Source organism: Hyla sarda, chromosome 3 (genome assembly GCF_029499605.1).
Source record: "Hyla sarda isolate aHylSar1 chromosome 3, aHylSar1.hap1, whole genome shotgun sequence".
Classification (NCBI taxonomy): Eukaryota; Metazoa; Chordata; class Amphibia; order Anura; family Hylidae; genus Hyla; species Hyla sarda.
In genome coordinates this window covers 436,147,087-436,173,430 of record NC_079191.1, presented here as the reverse complement: position 1 = coordinate 436,173,430, position 26,344 = coordinate 436,147,087, and the positions used below count along the sequence as shown (strand labels likewise).

The 26,344-nt window shown below is 45.2% G+C and overlaps 1 protein-coding gene and 1 long non-coding RNA gene across 3 annotated transcripts in view; one reads left to right on the top strand and one right to left on the bottom strand.

Moving 5' to 3' along the window:
* The window catches only part of ALK (ALK receptor tyrosine kinase), a 1,017,868-nt gene that overhangs the window by 5,677 nt on the left and 985,847 nt on the right, over positions 1-26,344 (bottom strand). For both annotated transcript variants that reach the window (XM_056568555.1, XM_056568556.1), the window contains 3 exons: positions 23,347-23,448; positions 20,172-20,306; positions 17,413-17,503 (listed from right to left, as the gene is read on the bottom strand). In XM_056568555.1, coding sequence (XP_056424530.1) covers positions 17,413-17,503; positions 20,172-20,306; positions 23,347-23,448 — 328 coding nt within the window. The remainder of the gene's footprint in view (positions 1-17,412; positions 17,504-20,171; positions 20,307-23,346; positions 23,449-26,344) is intronic.
* Positions 12,781-26,344, top strand: part of LOC130363147 (uncharacterized) — a 29,318-nt gene continuing 15,754 nt past the window's right edge. The window contains exon 1 of the long non-coding RNA XR_008891742.1: positions 12,781-12,829. This is a non-coding gene — a long non-coding RNA (uncharacterized LOC130363147). The remainder of the gene's footprint in view (positions 12,830-26,344) is intronic.

Sequence of the window (26,344 nt, the reverse complement as noted above, 5' to 3'; positions counted from 1 at the left end):
TTATAATCGTCTATTTCGTGACACGAGTCGGCTGGCAGCCATCCCGGGGAGGGAATTATTTTTTTCTTTTAGAACTTGGCGAAAAAATAAAAATTAACTATCCAATAATGCAACACAGTAAAGATGCAGAATGTGGAGCAGGAGGAATCCGAGGAGATCATCACCGACGGATATAAAGCCGAAAAGATTTTACTTCTTGCAAATCCAACAGCTAAATCAATATGATGGAGGCACGAAAATACCAAACTACTTAAGCCGCGTCTTCAAAGGAATGTCCAATATTGAGCTCGGTATTCCACTTCATACATAGAATGAATCAACAAAGAAGCTTCAGTCAGTTTGACATTACTTATCCTGTACTGATCCTGAGTTATATCCTGTATTATACTCCAGAGCTGTACTCACTATTCTGCTGGTGAGGTCACTGTGTACATACATTACATTACTTATCCTGTACTGATCCTGAGTTATATCCTCTATTATACTCCAGAGCTGTACTCACTATTCTGCTGGTGAGATCACTGTGTACATACATTACATTACTTATCCTGTACTGATCCTGAGTTATATCCTCTATTATACTCCAGAGCTGTACTCACTATTCTGCTGGTGAGGTCACTGTGTACATACATTACATTACTTATCCTGTACTGATCCTGAGTTATATCCTGTATTATACTCCAGAGCTGTACTCACTATTCTGTTGGTGAGGTCACTGTGTACATACATTACATTACTTATCCTGTACTGATCCTGAGTTATATCCTGTATTATACCCCAGAGCTGTACTCACTATTCTGCTGGTGAGGTCACTGTGTACATACATTACATTACTTATCCTGTACTGATCCTGAGTTATATCCTGTATTATACCCCAGAGCTGTACTCACTATTCTGCTGGTGAGGTCACTGTGTACATACATTACATTACTTATCCTGTACTGATCCTGAGTTATATCCTCTATTATACTCCAGAGCTGTACTCACTATTCTGCTGGTGAGGTCACTGTGTACATACATTACATTACTTATCCTGTACTGATCCTGAGTTATATCCTCTATTATACTCCAGAGCTGTACTCACTATTCTGCTGGTGAGGTCACTGTGTATATACATTACATTACTTATCCTGTACTGATCCTGAGTTATATCCTCTATTATACTCCAGAGCTGTACTCACTATTCTGCTGGTGAGATCACTGTGTACATACATTACATTACTTATCCTGTACTGATCCTGAGTTATATCCTGTATTATACTCCAGAGCTGTACTCACTATTCTGCTGGTGAGGTCACTGTGTATATACATTACATTACTTATCCTGTACTGATCCTGAGTTATATCCTGTATTATACCCCAGAGCTGTACTCGCTATTCTGCTGGTGAGGTCACTGTGTACATACATTACATTACTTATCCTGTACTGATCCTGAGTTATATCCTGTATTATACCCCAGAGCTGTACTCACTATTCTGCTGGTGAGGTCACTGTGTATATACATTACATTACTTATCCTGTACTGATCCTGAGTTATATCCTGTATTATACTCCATAGCTGTACTCACTATTCTGCTGGTGAGGTCACTGTGTATATACATTACATTACTTATCCTGTACTGATCCTGTGTTATATCCTGTAAATCTTTTATTAGAAAAATATAAATAATAACAAAACAAACCAGCACAACTTTGCCATAACGGAAAACAACAACATGAAATAACATAAACCCAAACTTTACATTTAAATAAAAGAACAAAATTCCTGCCTAACCGGCCAGCCCAGCTTTTCTACTAGAACTAGAAATATTATAACTACTAGAAATATTATAACTACACCTTTCATAGCCAAACAACACACTCATAAGAAACATAAATATAGCACTATTTCGCTTTAACTCAAAACACCCAAACTCGGGAAAAATCATACATAGAAAACACAACAAGCACTCACACTGCACACATATACACACATATACACATTATAATAATAATAATAACACTATACCACACTCACACATGCACACATATATATCAATATATTAACTACATTTAACCAAGAAACAAAAAAAACAAAAAATAAATAAATAAAATAAATAAATAAATAAATAAATAAATTAAATTCAACTCAAAATACCCAAACTCGGGAAAATATCTCAGAAAACACAATACACACATGCTTACACACATCTTTACTACATACTACATATATAAACCAAAGAAAATAAATCCACAACGGGATACTAAAGAAACATTACTACAAAAACAAAACTGGTTCGACTGCCATGTCTATCTCTACTATAAATACTATATACTTAAAAAATTAAAAAATAAATTAAATTTTTTTTTTTTTTTTTATAATATAACATACATTATACATACTATATACATAACTGACTATATACACTACTATGTACAATACTATACACAAACTATATACACCTATAAACAGAAAACACACCTACAAATATAAAAGAACATTCTACACTAAACTGACCCTTCACCCACACCACCCGCCCTCCTGTACATGGGTCAGAGTTTTTTCCATACAGTTCATAGTCCTCAATGTCCAGTCCACTGACCCATGCCAGGGCCACCAAAAGAAAAGACCACCACCACCCACAAATATACCCTCCCAACCTAGAACTCCTCCCAACCAACTTAACCATAACCAGCTTTAACATACATAAGCAAACAATAAAACCCACTTTAGGCCCAAGTTCGGTGCCTGTAAGCCCTTCATAACCTTAACATCTGAAAACAAAACAAAAAGCTATGGTGCACATGCATTAGCCCACCACCAGGAAGAAGGATGGCAATCCTGATACATACAAAATGTATATTCTTTCCCTAACTGCACCCTACCTCTCACCCTACCATTATCCCTAAAAATAAACTGACCCTACTATCACCCTAACCCTGTCCCTATATCACTGTCCCTAACAAAAACAAGGGTACTCTACCCAAAAGGTCTAGGGCACATCAAAAGAAAACCCTCTCCATAGGAGAGAAGCCCTACTGGTACCAAGACTGCCATACTCCAAAGACCTGATCTTCCCGAGGTCACCGGTGATATTCCTACAGACCTCCACCTCGGAGAGGACTTTGCGCTGTGTAGACACTAAACACCGTGCATTCCACGTGTAGTATCTAACCACTAAGCTGACTAAAAACAAAGTGCCCCGATCTCGGCCACCCAGTTTCCTGAATGCCCCATAAGCCCACTCTGGATAGGTAAGGCCGGCAAGTTGACTCCAGCCGATGGAAGCACCCACCCGGTTGTAGACCCTTATATTAAAGGGACAATGAAGCAGGAAATGGTCCATGCTTTCCAGCATGTCCCCGCACTCTTCTCGGGGACATCCCCGGTCATCAGATCTCCTACACTTCAAATTGTCCCTCACATATAGCTTCCCCTGAAAGCAGCGCCAGGCCAAGTCCCAAAACTTCTGGGGGATCCTTTTCATATTTAAGAGATACAACCCCACCCTCAGATCCCGACCTGGGCAGTCCCTGAGCGCCAGAGGCTTCTGGAAGTGGGTCAACAGAACCCGTTTGTCAAGGAACTGCCTTGACTGGGTCCTGATCTCCCACACTCCCAGACCCCACCGACGTATCGCCTTCAGAGTCGGGGTAGCGTAAGCCGGAAGATGCCCATGGGGCGTACGGAGGTCCTTCACTTGCCCTCCTGTCTCCCATTCCTGGAAGAAAGGCCGAAACCATTCCCTGCAGGAGAGTACCCACGGAGGAGCCCTCTCTGACCAGAAGTTTGAGATGTTGGCTTTCAAGAAGGTGTTTGTTAAGAACACCACAGGGTTTACCATAGATAAACCCCCTAGTCTCCTTGTGCGGTACGTAACCTCCCTCTTGACTAGGTTCATCCTGTTCCCCCATAACAGTTGGAAAAACAGGCTGTAGATCCTAGTATAGTAAGCCTCTGGCAAGATACATACACTGCCCAGATAGATAAACAAGGGGAGCAGGTACGATTTGATCAGGTGTACCCTTTCCCTGAGGGTCATAGACCAACCCTTCCACTGATCCACCCTATGAGCGGCATCCTGTAGCTTACTGTCCCAGTTTTTGGTGGGATAATCATCCTGGCCGAATGTGATGCCCAGAATTTTTGCTGAGTCTTGGGGCCCTGGGAGGGTGTCCGGGAGATCAAACGTGGGATCTCCCCCTCCCAGCCAAAGACTTTCACACTTATCCCGGTTGATCTTAGACCCGGATGCCTCCGAGTAGCGTTCCACCTCCGACATCACCACATCGACCTCCTCTCTCGAGGACACGAAAATGGTGACATCATCAGCGTACGCCACCACTCTCTGGGCAACATCCAGCTCCGCCAGACTCATCCCGACTCCCGCCAACGGCTCACAATCTACCCTCCGGACGAAGGGATCAATTGCGAACACGTATAAAAGCGGGCTCAAAGGACAACCCTGACGGACTCCGGACCCCACCTCAAAAGAGCGGCCAGACCACCCGTTCACCAGCGGGAAACTCTCTGCCCCTGCATATAAGGTCTTAAGCCAATTAATAAAAGCACACGGTAAGCCATATCTCAGGAGGACGGACCAGAGGTACTCGTGGTTCACCCGAACAAATGCTTTGGCCTGATCCAGGGACAGCAAGTACCCCTTCCAGAGACCTGCACTACTCCGCTCCACTGCCTCCCGGACACCGAGAACAGCACTTAAGGTGCTTCGGCCTGGAACAGAGCAGTGCTGGGCCCCCGAAAGGAGCCGGGGAGCAAACTTCACCAGCCGATTAAACAGTATCTTGGCCAGAAGCTTCCTGTCTGTATTGAGAAGAGCTATGGGCCTCCAATTCTCAATATGGCTGGGATCTTTACCCTTTGAGAGAAGAATCAGGGCTGACCTCCTCATTGACTTCGGCAGAGTGCCCGAGGAGAGACACTCATTGAATACCTCAGTCAAGAGGGGAGCTAAAGACTCCTTAAAGGTCTTGTACCACTCGGATGTTAAGCCATCCGGACCTGGTGACTTCTTGGGGGCAAGCCCCTCAATCGCCAGTCTCACTTCCTCTTCCCTGATTTCTTCTGCCAAAACATCAAGAGAGGGGTCTACCCCTGGCTCAGGAATGGTTTCAGCCAGGAAAGCCGACATCCCGTCTCGATCTAGATCCTTCCTTCCCAAGAGATGCGAGTAGAAGGATCTGACGACCTCCAAGATCCCTGATCTGGACCGATTCAGAGATCCTGTACTATCAATCAGTCCTGAAATGACTTTACTACTCACTGACATCTTACAGTTTCTGTAAGGGTCGGGCGAGCGGTATTTCCCGAAATCCCTCTCAAAAACCAAAGATGCGTGCCTATCGTACTGACACCTCATCAGCAAGGACTTCACTCTGGAGATATCCTCTCGGCTACCTCCAGTCGAGACGAGAAGCTCGAGTTTCCTCCTCAGACCCTGATACAGGCGATACCTATTCAGGGACCTGAGGCTCGAGAGCTGGCGGAAGAACCCCGCAACCCGCTTCTTGAACATCTCCCACCACTCTGACTTACTACTACATAGGCCCAGTAAAGGTACCTGACTCTGAAGAAAATCCTCAAAGGACTGTCTTATCTCCGCTTCCTCCAGGAGGGACGAATTCAGCTTCCAATAACCTTTACCCATCCGAGGGGTCTCTGAAACATTCAGGGAAAACAAAATCATACAGTGATCGGAGAACTCCACCTCAACCACGGACACTGCAGAAGAGACAGCTTCCTCCTTCAAATAAAACCTGTCTATTCTAGACCTGCAGCTACCTCGATGATAGGTGAAACCCGCGTGGCCTGAGGGGCTCCGGATGTGGGCATCCTCTAGGCGAGCTTCCCTAACTATACTATTGAGGGCTATGCTATCATAAGCCAACCGATCATTGGAGCCTCTCCTATCTTGGGATCTCGTGACAGTATTGAAATCCCTTCCAAAGATCACCTGTCGGCTTGTAAAAAGAAAGGGCTTAATCCTCATAAAGAGATCTTTTCGTCCCCACTTGGTTTGTGGGGCGCAGATGTTAATAAGCCGGAGCTCTTGCCCCTTCATGAGGACATCTAAGATCAGGCACCTCCCCATTTCTAACTCAATAACCCGTCTGCATTCAACAGGAGCGGTAAAAAGGACCGCCACCCCACTATACGGCTCAGCCGCAAGAGACCAGTGGGAGGGCCCGCGCCTCCACTCTCTCCTGGCTTTTACCAGAGAGGCAAGATCTGACAACCTGGTCTCCTGCAGATACAAAATATCGGCTTCAACACGGCCGAGAAAATCAAAGGCTGCGAATCTAGCCGTATCAGACTTTATGCTGGCACAGTTAATAGATGCCAGCGTCAATGGGGTGAGTGCCGCCATCATGGGTGATTGAGATAGACGGCCCTAACCCCATCATTTTTGTTTCTTCTTTACCCCCTCATCCCCAGATGAGGAGGCTTCCTTCTCTTTGGACCGTTTTTTAGACTCTGACTGGTCCATTTTAGAATCCCCATCTCCGCCTGGCTCCGATTTGGCCCCATCCCCTGAGGAAATTGCCCCATCAGGACAGGGCCCAGTTCCCCCTGGAGGCTTCCCCACTTCAGGCACCCCATCCCTGACCCCCCACTCCAAGGAGGGGGAGGAGATGTCTTCAAGGACAGAGAACCGGTTAGACAGATCAATCAGAGGGGGGGGCAGGTAAGCTTCCGCTTGGGACTTGGTCTGCAGCACGGGGACTAGAGGGCTCCGACCTCTTCTTTCTCCCTTTACTGCCCTTCTTTTTTGGCCGCTCTTCACCCTCCTCATCCACACTTTCACAGTGGGAGGAATCGGAAAGATTGGCCTTGCTGCCCTCTTCTTTACAGATTCTCCCCATTTCCTCATCCAGCACATTCTCCCCCAGGGTCTCAGCAGTTTCAGGACTAACCTCTGGAGCAGGGCCAGAAGCTACCCCTGCCACATGGGAACTCTCCAGTTCCCTGCTCCTTCTCCGATTAGCCTCCCGCCTCAGCTTGGCGGGACTTTTCCTCTTCACTGACCCTGTTGCACCTTCACCCGCACTCGTGCCCTCCCCAGATGAGGCAACATTACTGCTCTCCCCAGCCAAGGTGACCGTCGCACGGGCAAAGGCGCTAGGACAACGGCTGAAAGGGTGTCCTAAGACACCACACAGATGACACCTGATCTGCCTACAGGATGCGGCAAGATGACCTACCCCACCGCACAGTGCACAGACCTGCACGGTACAGGCTGCGCTAAAGTGGGCGGGGCTGCCACACCTGTGACAGACCTTGGGCTGCCCCTGGTAGAAAACTTGGATTCTGTCTCTCCCAAGGAAAGCAGCTGATGGGATGTGGGCAACAGTGCTCCCCGAACGCTTCAGTTTGACGGAAAACGTCCAGGCCCCAGACCAGATCCCATGTTCGTCATAGTTCTTTTTTGGCATGTCCGTCACATCCCCATATCGGCTAAGCCAGGTCATAATGTCATAGCAAGATAGTGACTCGTTACGTGTCAAAACGGTCACTTTCTTGGCCAGATTCTGACGGGATATCGCCTTTACGGTGAAATCCCGCCAGCCGGGCTCGCTTTTCACCACCTCATAATTCGACCAGAAAAGTTCCAAACCCTCTGGCCGAACGAAGCTGATGTCAAACTCGGAAGTACCATAGGGGTGGATCAGGGCAAAGATGTCACTTGCCCTGAATTCCATCCGGAGGAGGAGCTCAACCACCTTACCCCGAGGCGGACACGCATCTTCGCCCCTCCACACTAAACGGACCACATTCCTACGGCCACTTTCCTGCCCGGATGTCGGGAGGGACCAGACCACCTCCCCGTTTTGTTCTCGGAAGGCGCCTAAGTCATGTCTTTCTATCCAAAAAGACAGGTCAACCTCACCCCTCCCCTCTACATGGATTGACCTGTCTCCCCTACGTAGAGCCTCCAGGAGGCGCTGTTGCAAGTGACCCCCAGAGCCAGACGGAGATGGGGATCCCCCTGATCCCCCGGCAGTGACGCTGGCATAGCTTCTGGGAGAAGCAGCCACTACCGGGGGGGCAGTCGAACCAGGAACTGACCCAGAGGCCAAACCTGGACCCTTACTCTTAACAGAATCATCAGCCATAACACCTCTCTCTGCCATTCCACTACCACTCCTTACCTGTATTTCACTAGCACCCCTCTCTTGCACTCCTCTTGCACCCCTCTCTTGCACTCCTCTTGTACCCCTCTCTTGCACACTACTTGCACCCCTATCTTGCACTCCGCTTGCACCCCTCTCTTGCACTACACTTGCACCCCTTTCTTGCACCCCCCTCATCCACACTGCTACTACAACTCCTCCCATGCACACCACCATAACTCACATTCTGCACATTACCATTTTTATTCACATTTTTCCTTTCACTTTCACTCTTGCGTTCACTCTCCCTTGGTGTGTTACAGACTGGGCTGGCTGGGTCTTTTGCTTCATGTTTAAGGGTTGCCGGTTTCAGGATTTGTGCTGCATAGTTCTTTCTTCCTGTGTCTTGGGGTGCAGACACAGGCTCCGCCTCTGACATGGGTGGCCACGCCCCCTCGCAAAAAGACTGTCCCTTCGGACTAACTCCCGCTACAGCTGATGTGCAGGGAACCTCCCCCTTTATAGTGGAGTGCCCCCTGGCGCCAGAACCAGTACCAACCACGCCACCTAGGGGACCGCCCCCTGAACCAACAAGGTCCGGCGCCCGGACACTCCCCCCCCTCACAGGAGAGTGCCCTGCAGTGCCAGGACCTGTACCGCCCACTTTAACCAGGGGACCGCCCCCCGAACGGGTGAATCTGCCGCCATTTTCCGGTGCCTGGACACCCTCTCCCCTCACAGGAGGGTGCCCTTTTTTTTCTATAGCACCCGCGGCGATTTTGGGTGCACTACTGTATCCCCCATGCTGGCCCCGCTCCACTACAGAAACGGGGTCTGGCAGGTTGGGGGACCCAGCACCCTGAACCGACTTTTCAGCCGACCCAGACTGCTGGAAGGGAGAAAAGACAAACTTAACTCCTTGTGTCTTCTTCCTCTTCTTGCCCTTTCCTTTCTTCTTCTTTCCCTTCTCCTCTGGGCCCAAATCATCCCCAAAGGAAAAGTTTTCCAGACGGGTGGGGGACTCCTGCATAACAATTGCCCGCAGGAGACCCCCATCTACCAAGCCGCTGCCATCACTGCAGTCACTGCCGTCATCATCATCATCATCCTCCTCACTGGAGGGAGGTAAGGCCACCTGAGCCGGGTTTACATAGTCCTCACTGAGGGTAAGTGGGGGGTCTGGGGTAACAGTGGTGGTGGTACATACAGGTCCAGTATCCATATCCCCCTCACTCACATCCCCCTCCTCACCTCCCTCCATCTCCTCCTCCTCACTCTGGCAGTCATCTTGGTTACTCACTTGTCCTGAGACCTTCATGCTGGAGAAACGATCCTTGTTGACAAGTCTCTCGCTGAGTATACCACCTCCCTCCACAATGTCCGATCTCAGCCTCACAATCTCATCCATCTGTTTCTTCAGAGCTCTCACCTTGGTGGAAAATGCTGCCCTCTTGGTCTTTGCTGCATTGTTTGCTTGGTAACTTGCAAACTTCAGCTCCTCTCTGAGGCCTCTTAGTTGTTTTCCGAGCTGTTCATACTGAGCCATCTTGGCCTGGATTCTGGACCCAAAGCTGGCCAGGGATTCTCTGGGCCCCTTTACCCCCCATTGCTGGGGTTCTGAGGAAACAGATGCAGACTTTCCGCTGCCTGGATGAGCTTCTGCTGGAAGCTTTGCAGCTCCCAGCTGAGGTCGGGGGAGGGGGCCCCACATGGTTGTGGACCCTGGTGGATCTCCTCACCCCATCCTGACTACTGGCTGTTGCATGTTCCTTTGCACACCCCGCCAGCCGAGAACGGGGAGTGCAAGATGAAGCCCCAGCTTCCCGGGGCTCCATAGCAGGAAAACCTACCCAGGTGTCTGCCACACACCTGGGGAGGGGTGGAAGAAAATCACTGCTTCTCTGGGAAACTCAGGAGCTCAGCAGAACACACCCTCTCTCCAGAGCTGTACTCACTATTCTGCTGGTGAGGTCACTGTGTACATACATTACTTATCCTGTACTGATCCTGAGTTATATCCTGTACTAGCTGAGTACCCAGCATTGCACGGTTTTTCCTTCCTAATCCTTGTTGGGGAGGAAAAACAACAAAGGAGGAAGATTTTGACTTCATATCCCGTCCTCCTATCTCGACCTCATATCCCGACCCGTAATATGTGACCAGTTATTGAATCTCCAGCCGTACAGAAGTTATGTGAGAACATACATTTTCCATTGATTTTCATGGGACTTTACACAAAAACCCCGACCCTCACAAATGGGGGTAGTTAAGGGTTAAATTAACTATCCTATATTTTAAGTGGACATATAAGTAACATGTGACCAAGTATTATGGAAATATCTCCAGCCGTTTGGAAGTTATGCAGTAACATATATTTCCCATAGACTTGTATGGGACTTTAAACAAAAACCCCGCCCCTGGCAAATGGGGGTGAGTAAGGGTTAAATCACCTATCCTATGTTTGTTGTTGACATATAAGTAACATGTGGCCAAGTTTCATGTTAATATCTTTAGCCGTTTGGATGTGATGCTGGAACATACACACATATATACACATACACACATACATATACACATACATATATACATACACATACATACATACATACACATACATACATACATACACATACATATACACACATACACATACATATACATACACACACATACATACACATACATACACATACATATACATACACACACATACATACACATACATACACATACATATACATACACACACACACATATATACACACATACATACACACACACACATACACACATATATATATACACATATACACACACACACATATATATATATACACACACACATACATACACATATACACACACATATATACACATACATACATACACATACATATATACATACACACATACGTCAAAAATGGAAGACAGCACTAGTCCCTGCTCTTATGCCCGTGACCATCCGGATAACCAGTCCAGATACAGAACATCCAATTGGTATAGGTCACAGCAAAAAGTATGCAGACTCCCAATTTTAAAAAAAAGGCTGTGGTCTTTATTTAGGTCATCAGCAGTGCAACGTTTCGGCTATAGTGTCGCCTTTGTCAAGCATGAATACAAAGTGAATAAAGTGCATATATATATATATATAGATCTCATAAACAATCTGATTGGTACAACATCAGGTGCAAATGTTCACAATTAAACATAGTTACCACCCATAGAGCTTTTCATTGGTTAATAAAAACATGTGACCATGTTGTCATGGTAATCAACAAGTAAACAAATGTGTAAAGTGTTATAGGCGTATATAAAGTGCATATTCTCACATTCCCTTAAAAGTGTTGGGCTCAGATGAAACTAACCAAAGTATGGTTTTTTCCCCCTTAACCCTTAGCCCCCCCCCCCCGCCCCTTTTTTGTCTTTTTTTCCTTTTTTTTTTGTTTCTATTTCTCTTTTCCCTTCCCTTCCCCCCCCCCCCTTTTTTGTCTTTTTTCTCTTTTTTTCCGTTCCTTTTTCTCTTTTCCCTTTCCCCCCCCCGTTCTTTCCCCTTTTTTCCCTTTTTCCTCCCTCCTTCCCCCCCCTTTTTTCCTTTCCTTTTTGTCCCTTTTTTCCTTTGTCCCCCGTTTTTGCTTCCTTTTCCCTCCCCTTTTCTTTCCCCTTTTTCCCCTCTTTTTCTTTCTTTCTTTATTCCTCTGCTTCTGTCTCTTCTATTCTATACCTGCTCAGTGGGATTATTACAATTTTATAATGGTACTCTGTTTTTCTATATGTTTTTCTATATATTTTTCTATATATTTTTCTATATATTTTTCTATCTGTTTTTCTATCTGTTTTTCTATCTGTTTTTCTATTTGTTTTTAGATACTCGTCACTATTTCACTTTATGGCTCAGATGATGGATTCCTGGATGCATTGACCTAACCCCTATGTTAAATTACTGCTTTATATGTGGATTAATATTAATAAACTCCTATGTCAATAAAATATACTTGTAGTAGGTATTGATATACAAACGGCGCCTTGTTGGTCCACCAGCCTCATGTAAGCACAGTTATGACATTAAATTATATTTTATGCACATGCACCTTCCACCATTTATTATTAGCATTCATATCTCAGATTTAGTGCGCGGCCGCGGGGATCGCGGACGGGGGATGGATTTTCCCAGCCCTCGTCTGTCGGCTCCCGCGCCTGCGCACAACTTTTCCGTTGTCTGCAGCGGAGGTCTGTGATTGACACGCACGGACGGAGAACCAGATATCAATGCGCTTGCGCGACGATCCGGCGCATGCGCAATAGTGAAAACTAGATCGATAAAGGGTAAGGGCAGCATGTAGCCAATCAAACAAAGGAGGAGTGGTGCACGGGGACACACGCAGGCGCAATAGGTCTGTGTACAAACGGAGTTTACATGCTCGAGAGATTCACACGTTGAGTTTTATATATACATATAGATTATACACACAATGGGGGAGATTTATCAAAACCTGTGCAGAGGAAGAGTGGTGTAGTTGCCCATAGCAACCAATCAGATTGCTTCTTTCATTTTCCACAGGCCTCTAAAGAGGCCTGTGGAAAATGAAAGAAGCAATCTGATTGGTTGCTATGGGCAACTGCACCACTCTTCCTCTGCACAGGTTTTGATAAATCTCCCCAAATGATACGGAGATTTCTTCTATCTATGACTGTTAGTCTGGGATCAGTAATGTACAGGTATTGACTGATCTTCTTTATAACAAAACAAAAAGAACCAAAGTCTCTGTAATGAAAATCCCCAAATAATTTATCTAGAGACATTCTTAGAGTTATCCTCGTTCTCTGGAGAGGTTTGGGCAGAGATCCTGAAGATGATCAGACAGAGAATCCAGGAGATGCGGCTCCTCTGACCTATAGTCTCAGACTGGGTTTATCTAGTGAAATCCTCTTCATCTTCTGCTCCTCCAGAACCCAAATCTATCAGCAGCTCCCAGAAGAGGAACAGGGACATGGGAGAGCAGTGATAGGGGGGGCAGAGATAATAGGTGCACATGGGAGAGCAGTGATAGGGGGGCAGAGATAATAGGTGCACATGGGAGAGCAGTGATAGGGGGGCAGAGATAATAGGTGCACATGGGAGAGCAGTGATAGGAGGGGCAGAGATAATAGGTGCACATGGGAGAGCAGTGATGGGGGGGGGGGCAGAGATTATAGGTGCACATGGGAGAGCAGTGCTAGGGGGGCAGAGATTATAGGTGCACATGGGAGAGCAGTGATAGGAGGGACAGAGATAATAAGTGCACATGGGAGAGCAGTGATAGGGGGGGACAGAGATAATAAGTGCACATGGGAGAGCAGTGATAGGAGGGGCAGAGATAATAGGTGCACATGGGAGAGCAGTGATAGGGGGGGCAGAGATAATAGGTGCACATGGGAGAGCAGTGATAGGGGGGCAGAAATAATAGGTGCACATGGGAGAGCAGTGATAGGGGGGCAGAGATAATAGGTGCACATGGGAGAGCAGTGATAGGAGGGGCAGAGATAATAGGTGCACATGGGAGAGCAGTGATAGGAGGGACAGAGATAATAGGTGCACATGGGAGAGCAGTGATAGGGGGCAGAGATAATGAGTGCACATGGGAGGGCAGTGATAGGGGGGCAGAGATAATAGGTGCACATGGGAGAGCAGTGATAGGGGGGCAGAGATAATAGGTGCACATGGGAGAGCAGTGATAGGAGGGACAGAGATAATAGGTGCACATGGGAGAGCAGTGATAGGAGGGGCAGAGATAATAGGTGCACATGGGAGAGCAGTGATAGGGGGGCAGAGATAATAGGTGCACATGGGAGAGCAGTGATAGGAGGGACAGAGATAATAGGTGCACATGGGAGAGCAGTGATAGGGGGGCAGAGATTATAGGTGCACATGGGAGAGCAGTGATAGGGGGGGGCAGAGATTATAGGTGCACATGGGAGAGCAGTGATAGGGGGACAGATAATAGGTGCACATGGGAGAGCAGTGATAGGGGGGACAGAGATAATAGGTGCACATGGGAGAGCAGTGATAGGGGGGCAGAGATAATAGGTGCACATGGGAGAGCAGTGATAGGAGGGACAGAGATAATAGGTGCACATGGGAGAGCAGTGATAGGGGGGCAGAGATTATAGGTGCACATGGGAGAGCAGTGATAGGGGGGGGGCAGAGATTATAGGTGCACATGGGAGAGCAGTGATAGGGGGGCAGAGATTATAGGTGCACATAGGAGAGCAGTGATAGGAGGGGCAGAGATAATAGGTGCACATGGGAGAGCAGTGATAGGGGGGACAGAGATAATAGGTGCACATAGGAGAGCAGTGATAGGGGGGCAGAGATAATAGGTGCACATGGGAGAGCAGTGATAGGGGGGCAGAGATAATAGGTGCACATAGGAGAGCAGTGATAGGGGGGGCAGAGATAATAGGTGCACATGGGAGAGCAGTGATAGGGGGGGGGCAGAGATTATAGGTGCACATGGGAGAGCAGTGATGGGGGGGGGCAGAGATAATAGGTGCACATGGGAGATCTGTGATAGGGGGGCAGAGATTATAGGTGCACATGGGAGAGCAGTGATAGGGGGGGGGCAGAGATTATAGGTGCACATAGGAGATCTGTGATAGGGGGGCAGAGATTATAGGTGCACATGGGAGAGCAGTGATAGGAGGGACAGAGATAATAGGTGCACATGGGAGAGCAGTGATAGGGGGGCAGAGATTATAGGTGCACATGGGAGAGCAGTGATAGGGGGGCAGAGATAATAGGTGCACATGGGAGAGCAGTGATAGGGGGGCAGAGATAATAGGTGCACATGGGAGAGCTGTGATAGGGGGACAGAGATTATAGGTGCACATGGGAGAGCTGTGATAGGGGGACAGAGATAATAGGTGCACATGGGAGTGCAGTGATAGGGGGGCAGAGATTATAGGTGCACATGGGAGAGCAGTGATAGGAGGGGCAGAGATTATAGGTGCACATGGGAGAGCAGTGATGGGGGGGGCAGAGATAATAGGTGCACATGGGAGAGCAGTGATAGGGGGGCAGAGATAATAGGTGCACATGGGAGAGCAGTGATAGGGGGGGGGGGCAGAGATAATAGGTGCACATGGGAGACCTGTGATAGGGGGGCAGAGATTATAGGTGCACATAGGAGAGCAGTGATAGGGGGGCAGAGATAATAGGTGCACATAGGAGAGCAGTGATAGGAGGGCAGAGATAATAGGTGCACATGGGAGAGCAGTGATAGGAGGGGCGGAGATAATAGGTGCACATGGGAGAGCAGTGATAGGGGGGCAGAGATAATAGGTGCACACGGGAGAGCAGTGATAGGAGGGCAGATATAATAGGTGCACACAGGAGAGAAGTGATGGGGGGCAGAGATAACAGGTGCACATAGGAGAGCAGTGATAGGAGGGCAGAGATAATAGGTGCACATGGGAGAGCAGTGATAGGGAGGACAGAGATAATAGGTGCACATGGAGAGCAGTGATAGGGGGGCAGAGATAATAGGTGCACATGGGAGAGCAGTGATAGGGGGGCAGAGATAATAGGTGCACATGGGAGAGCAGTGATAGGGGGGCAGAGATAATAGGTGCACATGGGAGAGCAGTGATAGGGGGGGCAGAGATAATAGGTGCACATGGGAGAGCAGTGATAGGGGGACAGAGATAATAGGTGCACATAGGAGAGCAGTGATAGGAGGGGCAGAGATAATAGGTGCACATAGGAGAGCAGTGATAGGGGGGCAGAGATTATAGGTGCACATGGGAGAGCTGTGATAGGGGGACAGAGATAATAGGTGCACATGGGAGAGCAGTGATAGGGGGCAGAGATAATAGGTGCACATGGGAGAGCAGTGATATGAGGGCAGAGATAATAGGTGCACATGGGAGAGCAGTGATAGGGGGGCAGAGATAATAGGTGCACATGGGAGAGCAGTGATAGGAGGGGCAGAGATAATAGGTGCACATAGGAGAGCAGTGATAGGAGGGACAGAGATAATTGGTGCACATAGGAGAGCAGTGATAGGAGGGGCAGAGATAATAGGTGCACATAGGAGAGCAGTGATAGGAGGGACAGAGATAATTGGTGCACACAGGAGAGCAGTGATAGGAGGGGCAGAGATAATAGGTGCACATAGGAGAGCAGTGATAGGAGGGGCAGAGATAATAGGTGCACATAGGAGAGCAGTGATAGGGGGGCAGAGATAATAGGTGCACATAGGAGAGCAGTGATAGGAGAGCAGTGATAGGAGGGGCAGAGATAATAGGTGCACATAGGAGAGCAGTGATAGGAGAGACAGAGATAATAGGTGCACATAGGAGAGCAGTGATAGGAGAGCAGTGATAGGAGGGACAGAGATAATAGGTGCACATAGGAGAGCAGTGATAGGGGGGCAGAGATAATAGGTGCACATAGGAGAGCAGTGATAGGAGGGACAGAGATAATAGGTGCACATAGGAGAGCAGTGATAGGAGGGGCAGAGATAATAGGTGCACATAGGAGAGCAGTGATAGGGGGGCAGAGATAATTGGTGCACATAGGAGAGCAGAGATAATAGGTGCACGCAGCTTTATGGCTTCTCTGACACATAATAGGGCACCAGTGTTATAAGTCGTATATAGTAGGTTGAGGGGATGTTATGGATTTTGTACTGGGCCCCAGAAGTAGAGATCTCCTGGGTACCCCACTTCTGAGATCTTTATTAATTAAGGGGTCTGGTCTGGGGTCTGTATTAGTTTAGGGATCTGGTCTGGGGTTTGCATTAGTTTCTGCATCTGGTCTTGGGTCTGTATCAGTTTAGGGGTCTGGTTTGGGGGTCTGTATTGGTTGATGGGGTCTGTTCTGGGGTCTGTATTAGTTTAGGGGGTCTAGTCTGTGAGTCTGTATTAATTTAGGGTGTCTGGTCTGGGTCCGGGATCTGTATTAGTTATGGGGTCTGGTTTGGGGTCTGTATTAGTTTATGGGGTCTGGTCTGGGGTCTGTATTAGTTTATGGGGTCTGGTCTGGGATCTGTTTTGATTATGGGGTTTGTTTTGGGGTCTGTTTTGATTTATGGGGTCTGGTCTGAGTCCGTATAAGTTTAGGGGGGCTGGGCTGGGTCTGTATTAGTTTGGGGGGGGGGGGGGTCTGGTCTGAGGTTTGTAATTTTAGAATGTAATGAAGAAGGTCATGTGCTCTTTGGGATTTACATGCTGTACATTGGGGAGCCCTGTCTTCTGTGTTGAGCTGTTTTAGGACATTTAATGATATTCTGGAAGAACGAGTAATATCTAGCGGTTTTTACCTGTGTGCAGTAGTCGATTCTCTCCAGTATCATGGAAAAGTGCGGCCGGTCCTCAGGTTGGTGTTGCCAACATTGTGTCATTATTCGGTACCTACAGTTCACAGACAGAAAGAACATCTGGCTATATTATGCATTATGTGAGTAGCCACAGCACTTTTTACCAGTCCTTAAAGGGGTACTCCACTGGAAAACATTTATTGTTTAAATCAACTGGTGCCAGAAAGTTAAACAGATTTGTAAATGACTTCTAATAAAAAATCTTTATCATTCCAGTACTTATTAGCAGCTGTATGCTACAGAGGAAATTCTTTGCTTTTTGAATTTCTTTTTTGTCTTGTCCACAGTGCTCTCTGCTGACACCTCTGTCGGTGTCAGGAACTGTCCAGAGCAGCAGAGGTTTGCAATTAGGATTTTCTCCTGCTCTGGACAGTTCCTGATACGGGCATCAGGTGTCAGCAGAGAGCACTGTGGACAAGAAATAAAAACTTTTTTTTTTAAATCAACTGGTGCCAGAAACTTAAACAGATTTGTAAATTAATTCTATTAAAAAATCTTAATCCTTCAAGTACTTATTAGTGGCTGTATACTACAGAGTAAGTGCTTTTTGTTTTGGATTTCTCTTCTGTCACGAGCACAGTGCTCTCTGCTGACCTCTGCTGTCCATTTTAGGAACTGTCCACCAGTTGATAAAAAAAAAAAAAAAAAAAAAAAAAGAACACAAACATTGAGTTGAAGAGAAACCTTCCTCCAAAATGTGGCACCTGAGAGCTGCTTTGCATATCCTTCTTCCGAATACACTACTCACATCTAGTGATGAGCGGCAGGGGCCATATTCAAATTTGCGATATTTTGTGAATATATGGACAAATATTCATCCTATGTTTGTGAAATGCGCATATTCGCTGTTTGTTCTCTTTTTTTTTTCATGCAAAAAGTCGTAATGAAATCCGCATAGTGCGCATGCGCAATTATATCTTTCACCTAAAAGAACGGAGGGATCAGTGTCGAGTCTGGAAGTGACGATATTCGCACTATATTCTAAATATTCACGAAATCGCGACATGCCGATATTGGCGGTAAAAATTTGCATTTCGAATATTTGCGCTCAACACTAATCAACCCTCTACCGGGTTGGCCTTGGTAAGACATCACATTTAAACTCTTAATTTTGATGTATTATTAGTTTTATTATATTATTATTATTTGTTATTATTATAAATAATAATCATAATACATCAAAATTATGAATGCAGCTCTGGATATCACTAGTGTATAACATATTATTATTATTATTATTATTATTAATAGTGCATAACATTATTATTATTATTACAATTATTGTTATTATAAATGTTATGCACTAGTGATATCCAGAGCTACATTCATAATTTTTTATTATTTATTATTATTATAAATAATAATAATAATATAATAATAATACATCCAAATTATGAATGCAGCTCTGGATATCACTAGCAGGGATCGACCGATTATCGGTATGGCCGATATTATCGGCCGATAATCACGATTTTGGGCATTATCGTTATCGGCAATTACCTTGCCGATAAGCCGATAATGCCCCCCGCACCGCCCCCACCGCACCGTGACCGCCCCACCGCGACCCGACCTGCCCCACCGCACTGCGTCGCACCCCCCACTGCGTCGCACCTCAGGGGGGGGGGGGGGGTTAGGGGTTATAGGTCTCATGGCCCCCGGACAGGCAGGGGGAGTGAAGCGGGTGGTGGTGGCGGCTTATGGATCGGCCCTAAAAAAACGATATCGGTCGATCCCTAATCACTAGTGCATAACATTTATAATAACAATAATTGTAATAATAATAATGTTATGCACTATTAATAATAATAATAATAATAATAATCATAATAATATGTTATGCACTAGTGATATCCAGAGCTGCATTCATAATTTTGATGTATTATTATTATATTATTATTTATAAAAATAACAATAGATAATAATAATAATACATCCAAATTATGAATGCAGCTCTGGATATCACTAGTGCATAACATTTATAATAACAGTAATAATAATAATGTTATGCACTAGTGATATCCAGAGCTGCATTCATAATTTGAATGTATTAGTATTATTATATTTTTTATTATAAATAATAATATAATAATAATAATAACAATAATATAATAATGATGATGATAATAATAATACATCCAAATTATGAATGCAGCTCTGGATATCACTAGTGCATAACATTATTATTATTACTGTTATTATAAATGTTATGCACTAGTGATATCCAGAGCTGCATTCATAATTTTGATGTATTATTATTATATTATTATTTATAAAAATAACAATAGATAATAATAATAATACATCCAAATTATGAATGCAGCTCTGGATATCACTAGTGCATAACATTTATAATAACAGTAATAATAATAATGTTATGCACTAGTGATATCCAGAGCTGCATTCATAATTTGAATGTATTAGTATTATTATATTTTTTATTATAAATAATAATATAATAATAATAATAACAATAATATAATAATGATGATGATAATAATAATACATCCAAATTATGAATGCAGCTCTGGATATCACTAGTGCATAACATATTATTATGATTATTATTATTATTATTAATATTTATAATTTGTGCATTTATAGTAATAATAACAATAGTAATAATAATAATAATAATAATTATTACAATGTTACTAAACATTATATTTAAGTTATTGAACAATTTAGCAACAATATCAACATACACAGGTCCTGGGCAATTTTTTGGGGGGTCCATCCTTCCTCCACTTGTGACGAACTCCAGCACTTCCTGGTTACTTTTACTGGGGTACGGCATATATCCCAAAGAGAAAATCTCCCACAGGAGAACCCCAAATGACCTGAAAAGAATAAACTGCGGTGAGACGGTCTGCAAAAAACCTAGGAGAGGTAAGTGGTGCCCGTTTATGCCATCATACATTGCATTATCACGATAATGTCATCATTATTGTCTTATTTATTTTATCTATCACACCTTTCCTTGTAAAATTGTAAAATATTTAATACTCAATGGCGGGAATGTATCGTTAGCGCAGATTTTTTTGCGCAATGCGAAACCTGCTGCGCGTGTGTGTGTGTGCTTTTCCCACTTGCTGCGCCAAATTTGTCACCAAACTTGATACATTCCCTTACCAGCGTTTCCCAGCCAGGGTGCCTCCATCACTAGTGCATAACATTTATAATAATAATAACAATAGTAATAATAATAACAAAAGTAATAATAACTACAACTCCCAGCATGCTATGCAGCAGGTATCATGGTCTGGGCAGTGGATGGGAGACCAACAACAATGCTCAAAGTGGTGATTCCCAACCAGGGTGACTCCTGCTGTCGCAAAACTACAACTCCCAGCATGCTAAGCAGCAGGTATCATGGTCTGGGCAGTGAATGGGAGACCAACAGCAATGCTCAGAGTGGTGTTTCCCAACCAGGGTGCCTCCTGCTGTTGCAAAACTACAACTCCCAGCATGCCCGGACAGCCAAAGGCTGTCCGGGCATGCTGGGAGTTGTAGTTTTGCAACAGCTGAAGGCACCCTGGTTGGGAAACATTGACTTAGGCTATGTTCACATTGCCGTTCTGTCCGTCCCGTTCTGGGTAAGTGCAGCTCTTTTTTTATTTGTGCTCCGGTGTAAAACAAATGTTTTCAAATCAAATGTTTACAAATCAAAAGTTCTACAGATTTGTAAATGGCTTCTATATAAAAATCTTAATCCTTCAAGTTGTTATCAGCTGCTGGATGCTCCACAGGAAGTTGTTTAGTTCTTTCCAGTCTGACCACAGTGCTCTCTGCTGACACCTCTGTCCATGTCAGGAACTGTCCAGAGCAGGAGAGGTTTGCTATGGGGATTTGCTCCTACTCTGGACAGTTCCTAAAACAGACAGAGGTGGCAACAGAGATCACTGTGGTCAGACTGGAAAGAGATACACAACTTCCTGTGGAGCATACCGCAGCCGAAGGATTAAGATTTTTATATAGAAGTAATTTACAAATCTGTTTAACTTTCTGGCACCAGTTGATTTGAAAACATTTGTTTTTCACTGGAGTACCCCTTTAAGGATCCTGAGCTGACATTCCTATAAACATAACGTCTTATATACCATATACAGTGGGGATCAAAAGTTTGGCCACCCCAGGTAAAAATTTGTATTAATGTGCATAAAGAAGCCAAGGAAAGATGGAAAAAATCTCCAAAAGGCATCACATTACAGATTAGACATTCTTATAATATGTCAACAAAAGTTACATTTTATTTCCATCATTTACACTTTCAAAATAACAGAAAACAAAAAAATGGCGTCTGCAAAAGTTTGGGCACCTGCAGAGTTAATATGTTGTACTGCCCCCTTTGGCAAGTATCACAGCTTGTAAACACTTTTTGTAGCAGCCAAGAGTCTTTCAATTCTTGTTTGAGGTATCTTTGCCCATTCTTCCTTACAAAAGTCTTCCAGTTCTTTGAGATTTCTGGGCTGTCTGTCACTCACTGCTCTTTTAAGGTCTATCCATAGATTTTCAATGATGTTGAGGTCATGAGATTATGAAGGCCATGGCAAAACCTTCAGTTTACGTCTCTTGATGTAATCCCCCGTGGATTTCGAGGTGTGTTTAGGATCATTATCCATTTGTAGAAGCCATCCTCTCTTTAACTTCAGCTTTTTCACAGATGGCAACAGGTTAGCATCCAAAATTTGCAGAAATTTTACTGAATCCATTTTTCCTTCTGCTTGTGAGATATTCCCTGTGCCACTGGCTGCAATACAACCCCAAAGCATGATTGATCCACCCCCATGCTTAACAGTTGGACAGAGGTTCTTTTCATTAAATTCTGTTCCTCTTCTTCTCCAAACGTACCTTTGCTCATTCCGGCCAAAAAGTTAAATTTTAACCTCATCGGTCCACAGAACTTGTTTCCAAAATGCATCAGGCTTGTCTATATGTTCATTTGCAAAGTTCAAACGCTGATTTTTGTGGTGAGGACGTAGAAGAGGTTTTCTTCTGATGACTCTTCCATGAAGACCATATTTGTACAAGTATCTCTTTATAGTGGAATAGTGTACCACAACTCCAGTGTCTGCCAGATCTTTCTGGAGGGATTGTGCAGTCAAACGTGGGGTTTGAATTGTTTTTCTCACAATCCTGCGAGCTGTTCTGTCTGATATTTTTCTTGGTCTTCCAGATCTTGCTTTAACTTCCACTGTTCCTGATGACTGGCATTTCTTAATTACATTCCGAACAGAGGATATTGACATCTGAAAACGTTTTGCTATCTTCTTATAGCCTTCTCCAGCTTTGTGAGCATCAACAATTTTCAGTTTCAGATTTCTAGACAACTGCTTAGAAGAACCCATGGTGCTGATTGTTGGGGCAAGGTCAGATGAGTCTGGGCATTTAAAACCTTTGAGATTGACATCACCTGGTCTTCCCAGATGATGATTGAGAACAATCCATGGCACTGGCAGGTCTCAGCTTTGCAAAGGGGGCAGTGCATGCTATAAATTCTGCAGGGTGCCCAAACTTTTGCAGACGCCATTTTTTTTGTTTTCTGTTATTTTGAAAGTGTAAATGATGGAAATAAAATGTAACTTTTGGTGACATATTATAATAATGTCTAATCTGTAATTTGATGCCTTTTGGAGATTTTTCCATCTTTCCTTGACTTCTTTATGCACATTAATACAAATTTTTACCTTGGGTGCCCAAACTTTTGATCCCCACTGTATCCACATGGGACCTCTTTGCACATGTTTTACACACAGATATGAGCGGATGAGACGACATCTGTTACTTAAACTTAGTTTTTTCCACCAGGGATCTGAGCTGCAGATGTTTCGGTAAACTTTTGCTACGGTTTATTGATTCGCTTGAACAGGGAAGACTCACCAGGTGTCTGTCTTCGATGTAAAAATCCCTTCCATGAAGGCCTCGGGGGGCATCCACTTTACCGGCAGCATAGCGCATCCTCCTTTTCTGTAATAACTGGCCCTAAGGAGAAAATGTTTTTTTAAGGGTTATTGAAATGGCTTTACAGCTTTTTACTTGAATAATGCAATGTTAAAGGGGTATTCCGGTATCAGAAAATTATATCAACCTAAGATATATAACTCTAATATAGAGTTACCACAGATTTTACTGGCTTCAGCATGTTTTTGCTTGAAATATCCCCTACAGGAAGTTGTGTAGTCCTCTCATTGTCAGTGTGGCTGTTGCAAAACTACAACTCCCAGAATGCTAAGTAGCAGGTATTTTGATCTGGGCAGTGGATGGGAGACCCAAAGCAATGCTCAGAGCTTTGTTTTCCAACCAGGGTGCCTTCAGCTGTTGCCAAACTACAACTCCCAGAATGCTAAGTGGCAGGTATTATGGTCTGGGCAGTGGATGGGAGACCAACAACAATGCTCAGAGCTGTGTTTTCCAACCAGGGTGCCTTCAGCTGTTGCAAAACTACAACTCCCAGCATGCTAAACAGTAGGGATTGACCAAAATCGATTTTTTTTAGGGCCGATACCAATACTCTGTGGACTTTAAGGCCGATAACTGATAACTTATACCGATATTCCGGTATAAGTTATCGGTTATTTCAGCACACCCCCCTGACCCCCCCCCCCCCCCCCGCTTCCGCCCGCTTCTCTCCCCCTGCCGGTTTTAGTCCAACCACCGCACCGCCCCGCTGCCCCATTGCCTCCCCCATCCCCGGTTTTATAATTACCTGTTCCCGGGGTCCGCGTTACTTCTGGCTCCAGCGGCGTCCTGAGCTGTCACTGTGCGCACTGACGGCGATGTCGCGTTGAGGACGTCACTCGTCATTGCGCACCGCAGCGCACAGCGTAATGCAGGACGCAGCAGGAGCCAGAAGTAGCGCCGACCCCGGAAACAGGTAATTATCAAACCGGGGATGGGGGAGGCAATGGGGCAGCGGCGGCGACGACGGTCTCTGGCCGGGGCGGTGCGTGGGGGGACTTAGCGGTTGGGGGGCGGGGCGATGCGGTGGGGGACATTATCGGATTATCGGCAAGGTAATTGCCTATACCGATAACGTCCAAAATCGTTATTATCGGCCGATGATATAGGCCAAACCGATAATCTGTCGATCCCTACTAAACAGTAGGTATTATGGTCTGGGCAGTGGATGGGAGACCAACAACAATGCTCAGAGTTGCGTTTTCCAACCAGGTTGCCTCCAGCTGTTGCAAAACTAGAACTCCCAGAATGCTAAGTAGCAGGTATTATGGTCGGGGCAGTGCATTGGAGACCAACAACAATGCTCAGAGCTGCGTTTTCCAACCAGGTTGCCTCCAGCTGTTGCAAAACTAGAACTCCCAGCCTTTGGCTGTTCAGGCATGCTGGGAGTTGTAGTTTTGCAACATCTGGAGGCTCGCTGGTTGGGAAACACTGCTATAGCTTCTGATAAATGTGTTATGGTAGATGTGTTACCCAACCAGGGTGCTTCCAGCTGTTGCAAAACTACAACTCCCAGCATTGCTAAGCAGCAGGTATCATGGTCTGTGCAGTGGATGGGAGACCAACAGCAATGCTCACAGCAGTATTTACCAACCTGTGTGCCTCCAGCTGTTGCAAAACTTCAACTCCCAGTATGCTAAGCAGCTGGTATCATGGCCTGTGCAGTGGATGGGAGACCAACAGCAATACTCACAGCAGTATTTACCAACCTGTGTGCCTCCAGCTGTTGCAAAACTACAACTCCCAGTATGCTAAGCAGCAGGTATCATGGTCTGGACAGTGGATGGGAGACCAACAGCAATGCTCAGAGCAGTGTTTTGCAACAGCTGGAGGCATCCTGGTTAGGAAACACTGCCTTTAAATTATACATTTCTCGGCAGTGTCATGGAAAAAAAATAAGGAGAGCATTTTGGGGTTTATTTACTAGACGACTGGTAATAATGCACACAATGTTGTTCTTGCCGAATCCATTTAAAAGGAATTACGGCAACTTAATGCGCTATTATTTCTGGTAATTATTTTGAGGAAAAACAAGTATCTTGGGCTCTTATGTATAATTATCACTGGTGGTCAGCGCTTTTATAGTCTATACAACGTCCGCTGTGACCTTTCGCGTTCCGGTCAGACAACGCTCTGCATTAAATATTAGTTCTGCGCATTCTGCTCTGATCCGGTGTTCACACTTTCACCTCCATTTGCAGGAAAGTAAATATTTTATCGCCCCCCTATGCACCTTCTTATGCACTTTGTTCTAGTATTTATCTGCTGCTAGATGTTCTTCTCACTTGTCATTGTTCACCTTAGGGTGAGGAGTAAAGCAGCAGGTAAGGATGAGCTTTAGACGAGACCTTCTGGCACGGTGCACTATCTAGGCGACCAGCAGTGTTAAAGGGGTACTCCGGTGGAAAACTATTTTTTAAAAATCAACTGGTGCCAGAAAGTTAAACAGATTATTTTAATTACTTTTATTAAAAAATCTTAATCCTAACGAGTGCTTATCAGCTGCTGTATGCTTCACAGGAAGTTGTGTAGTTCTTTCTAGTCTGACCACAGTGCTCTCTGCTGACACCTCTGTCCATGTCAGAAACTGTCCAGAGCTGGAGAGGTTTGCTATGGGGATTTGCTCCTACTCTGGATAGTTCCTGACATTGACAGAGGTGTCAGCAGAGAGCACTGTGGTCAGACTGGAAAGAACTGCATAACTTCCTCTAGAGCATACAGCAGCCGATAAGTACTGGAAGGATTAAGATTATTAAATAGAAGTAATTTACAAATCTGTTTAACTTTCTGGCGCAAGTTGATTTAAAAAAAATATATATATATAGTTTTCCACTGAAGTACCCCTTTAAGTCACTAGGAGGTTGTGACTACAGATCACCCTCTTGTAATAGCAATATGTGTGTGGCCGGTGGTGGTGGTG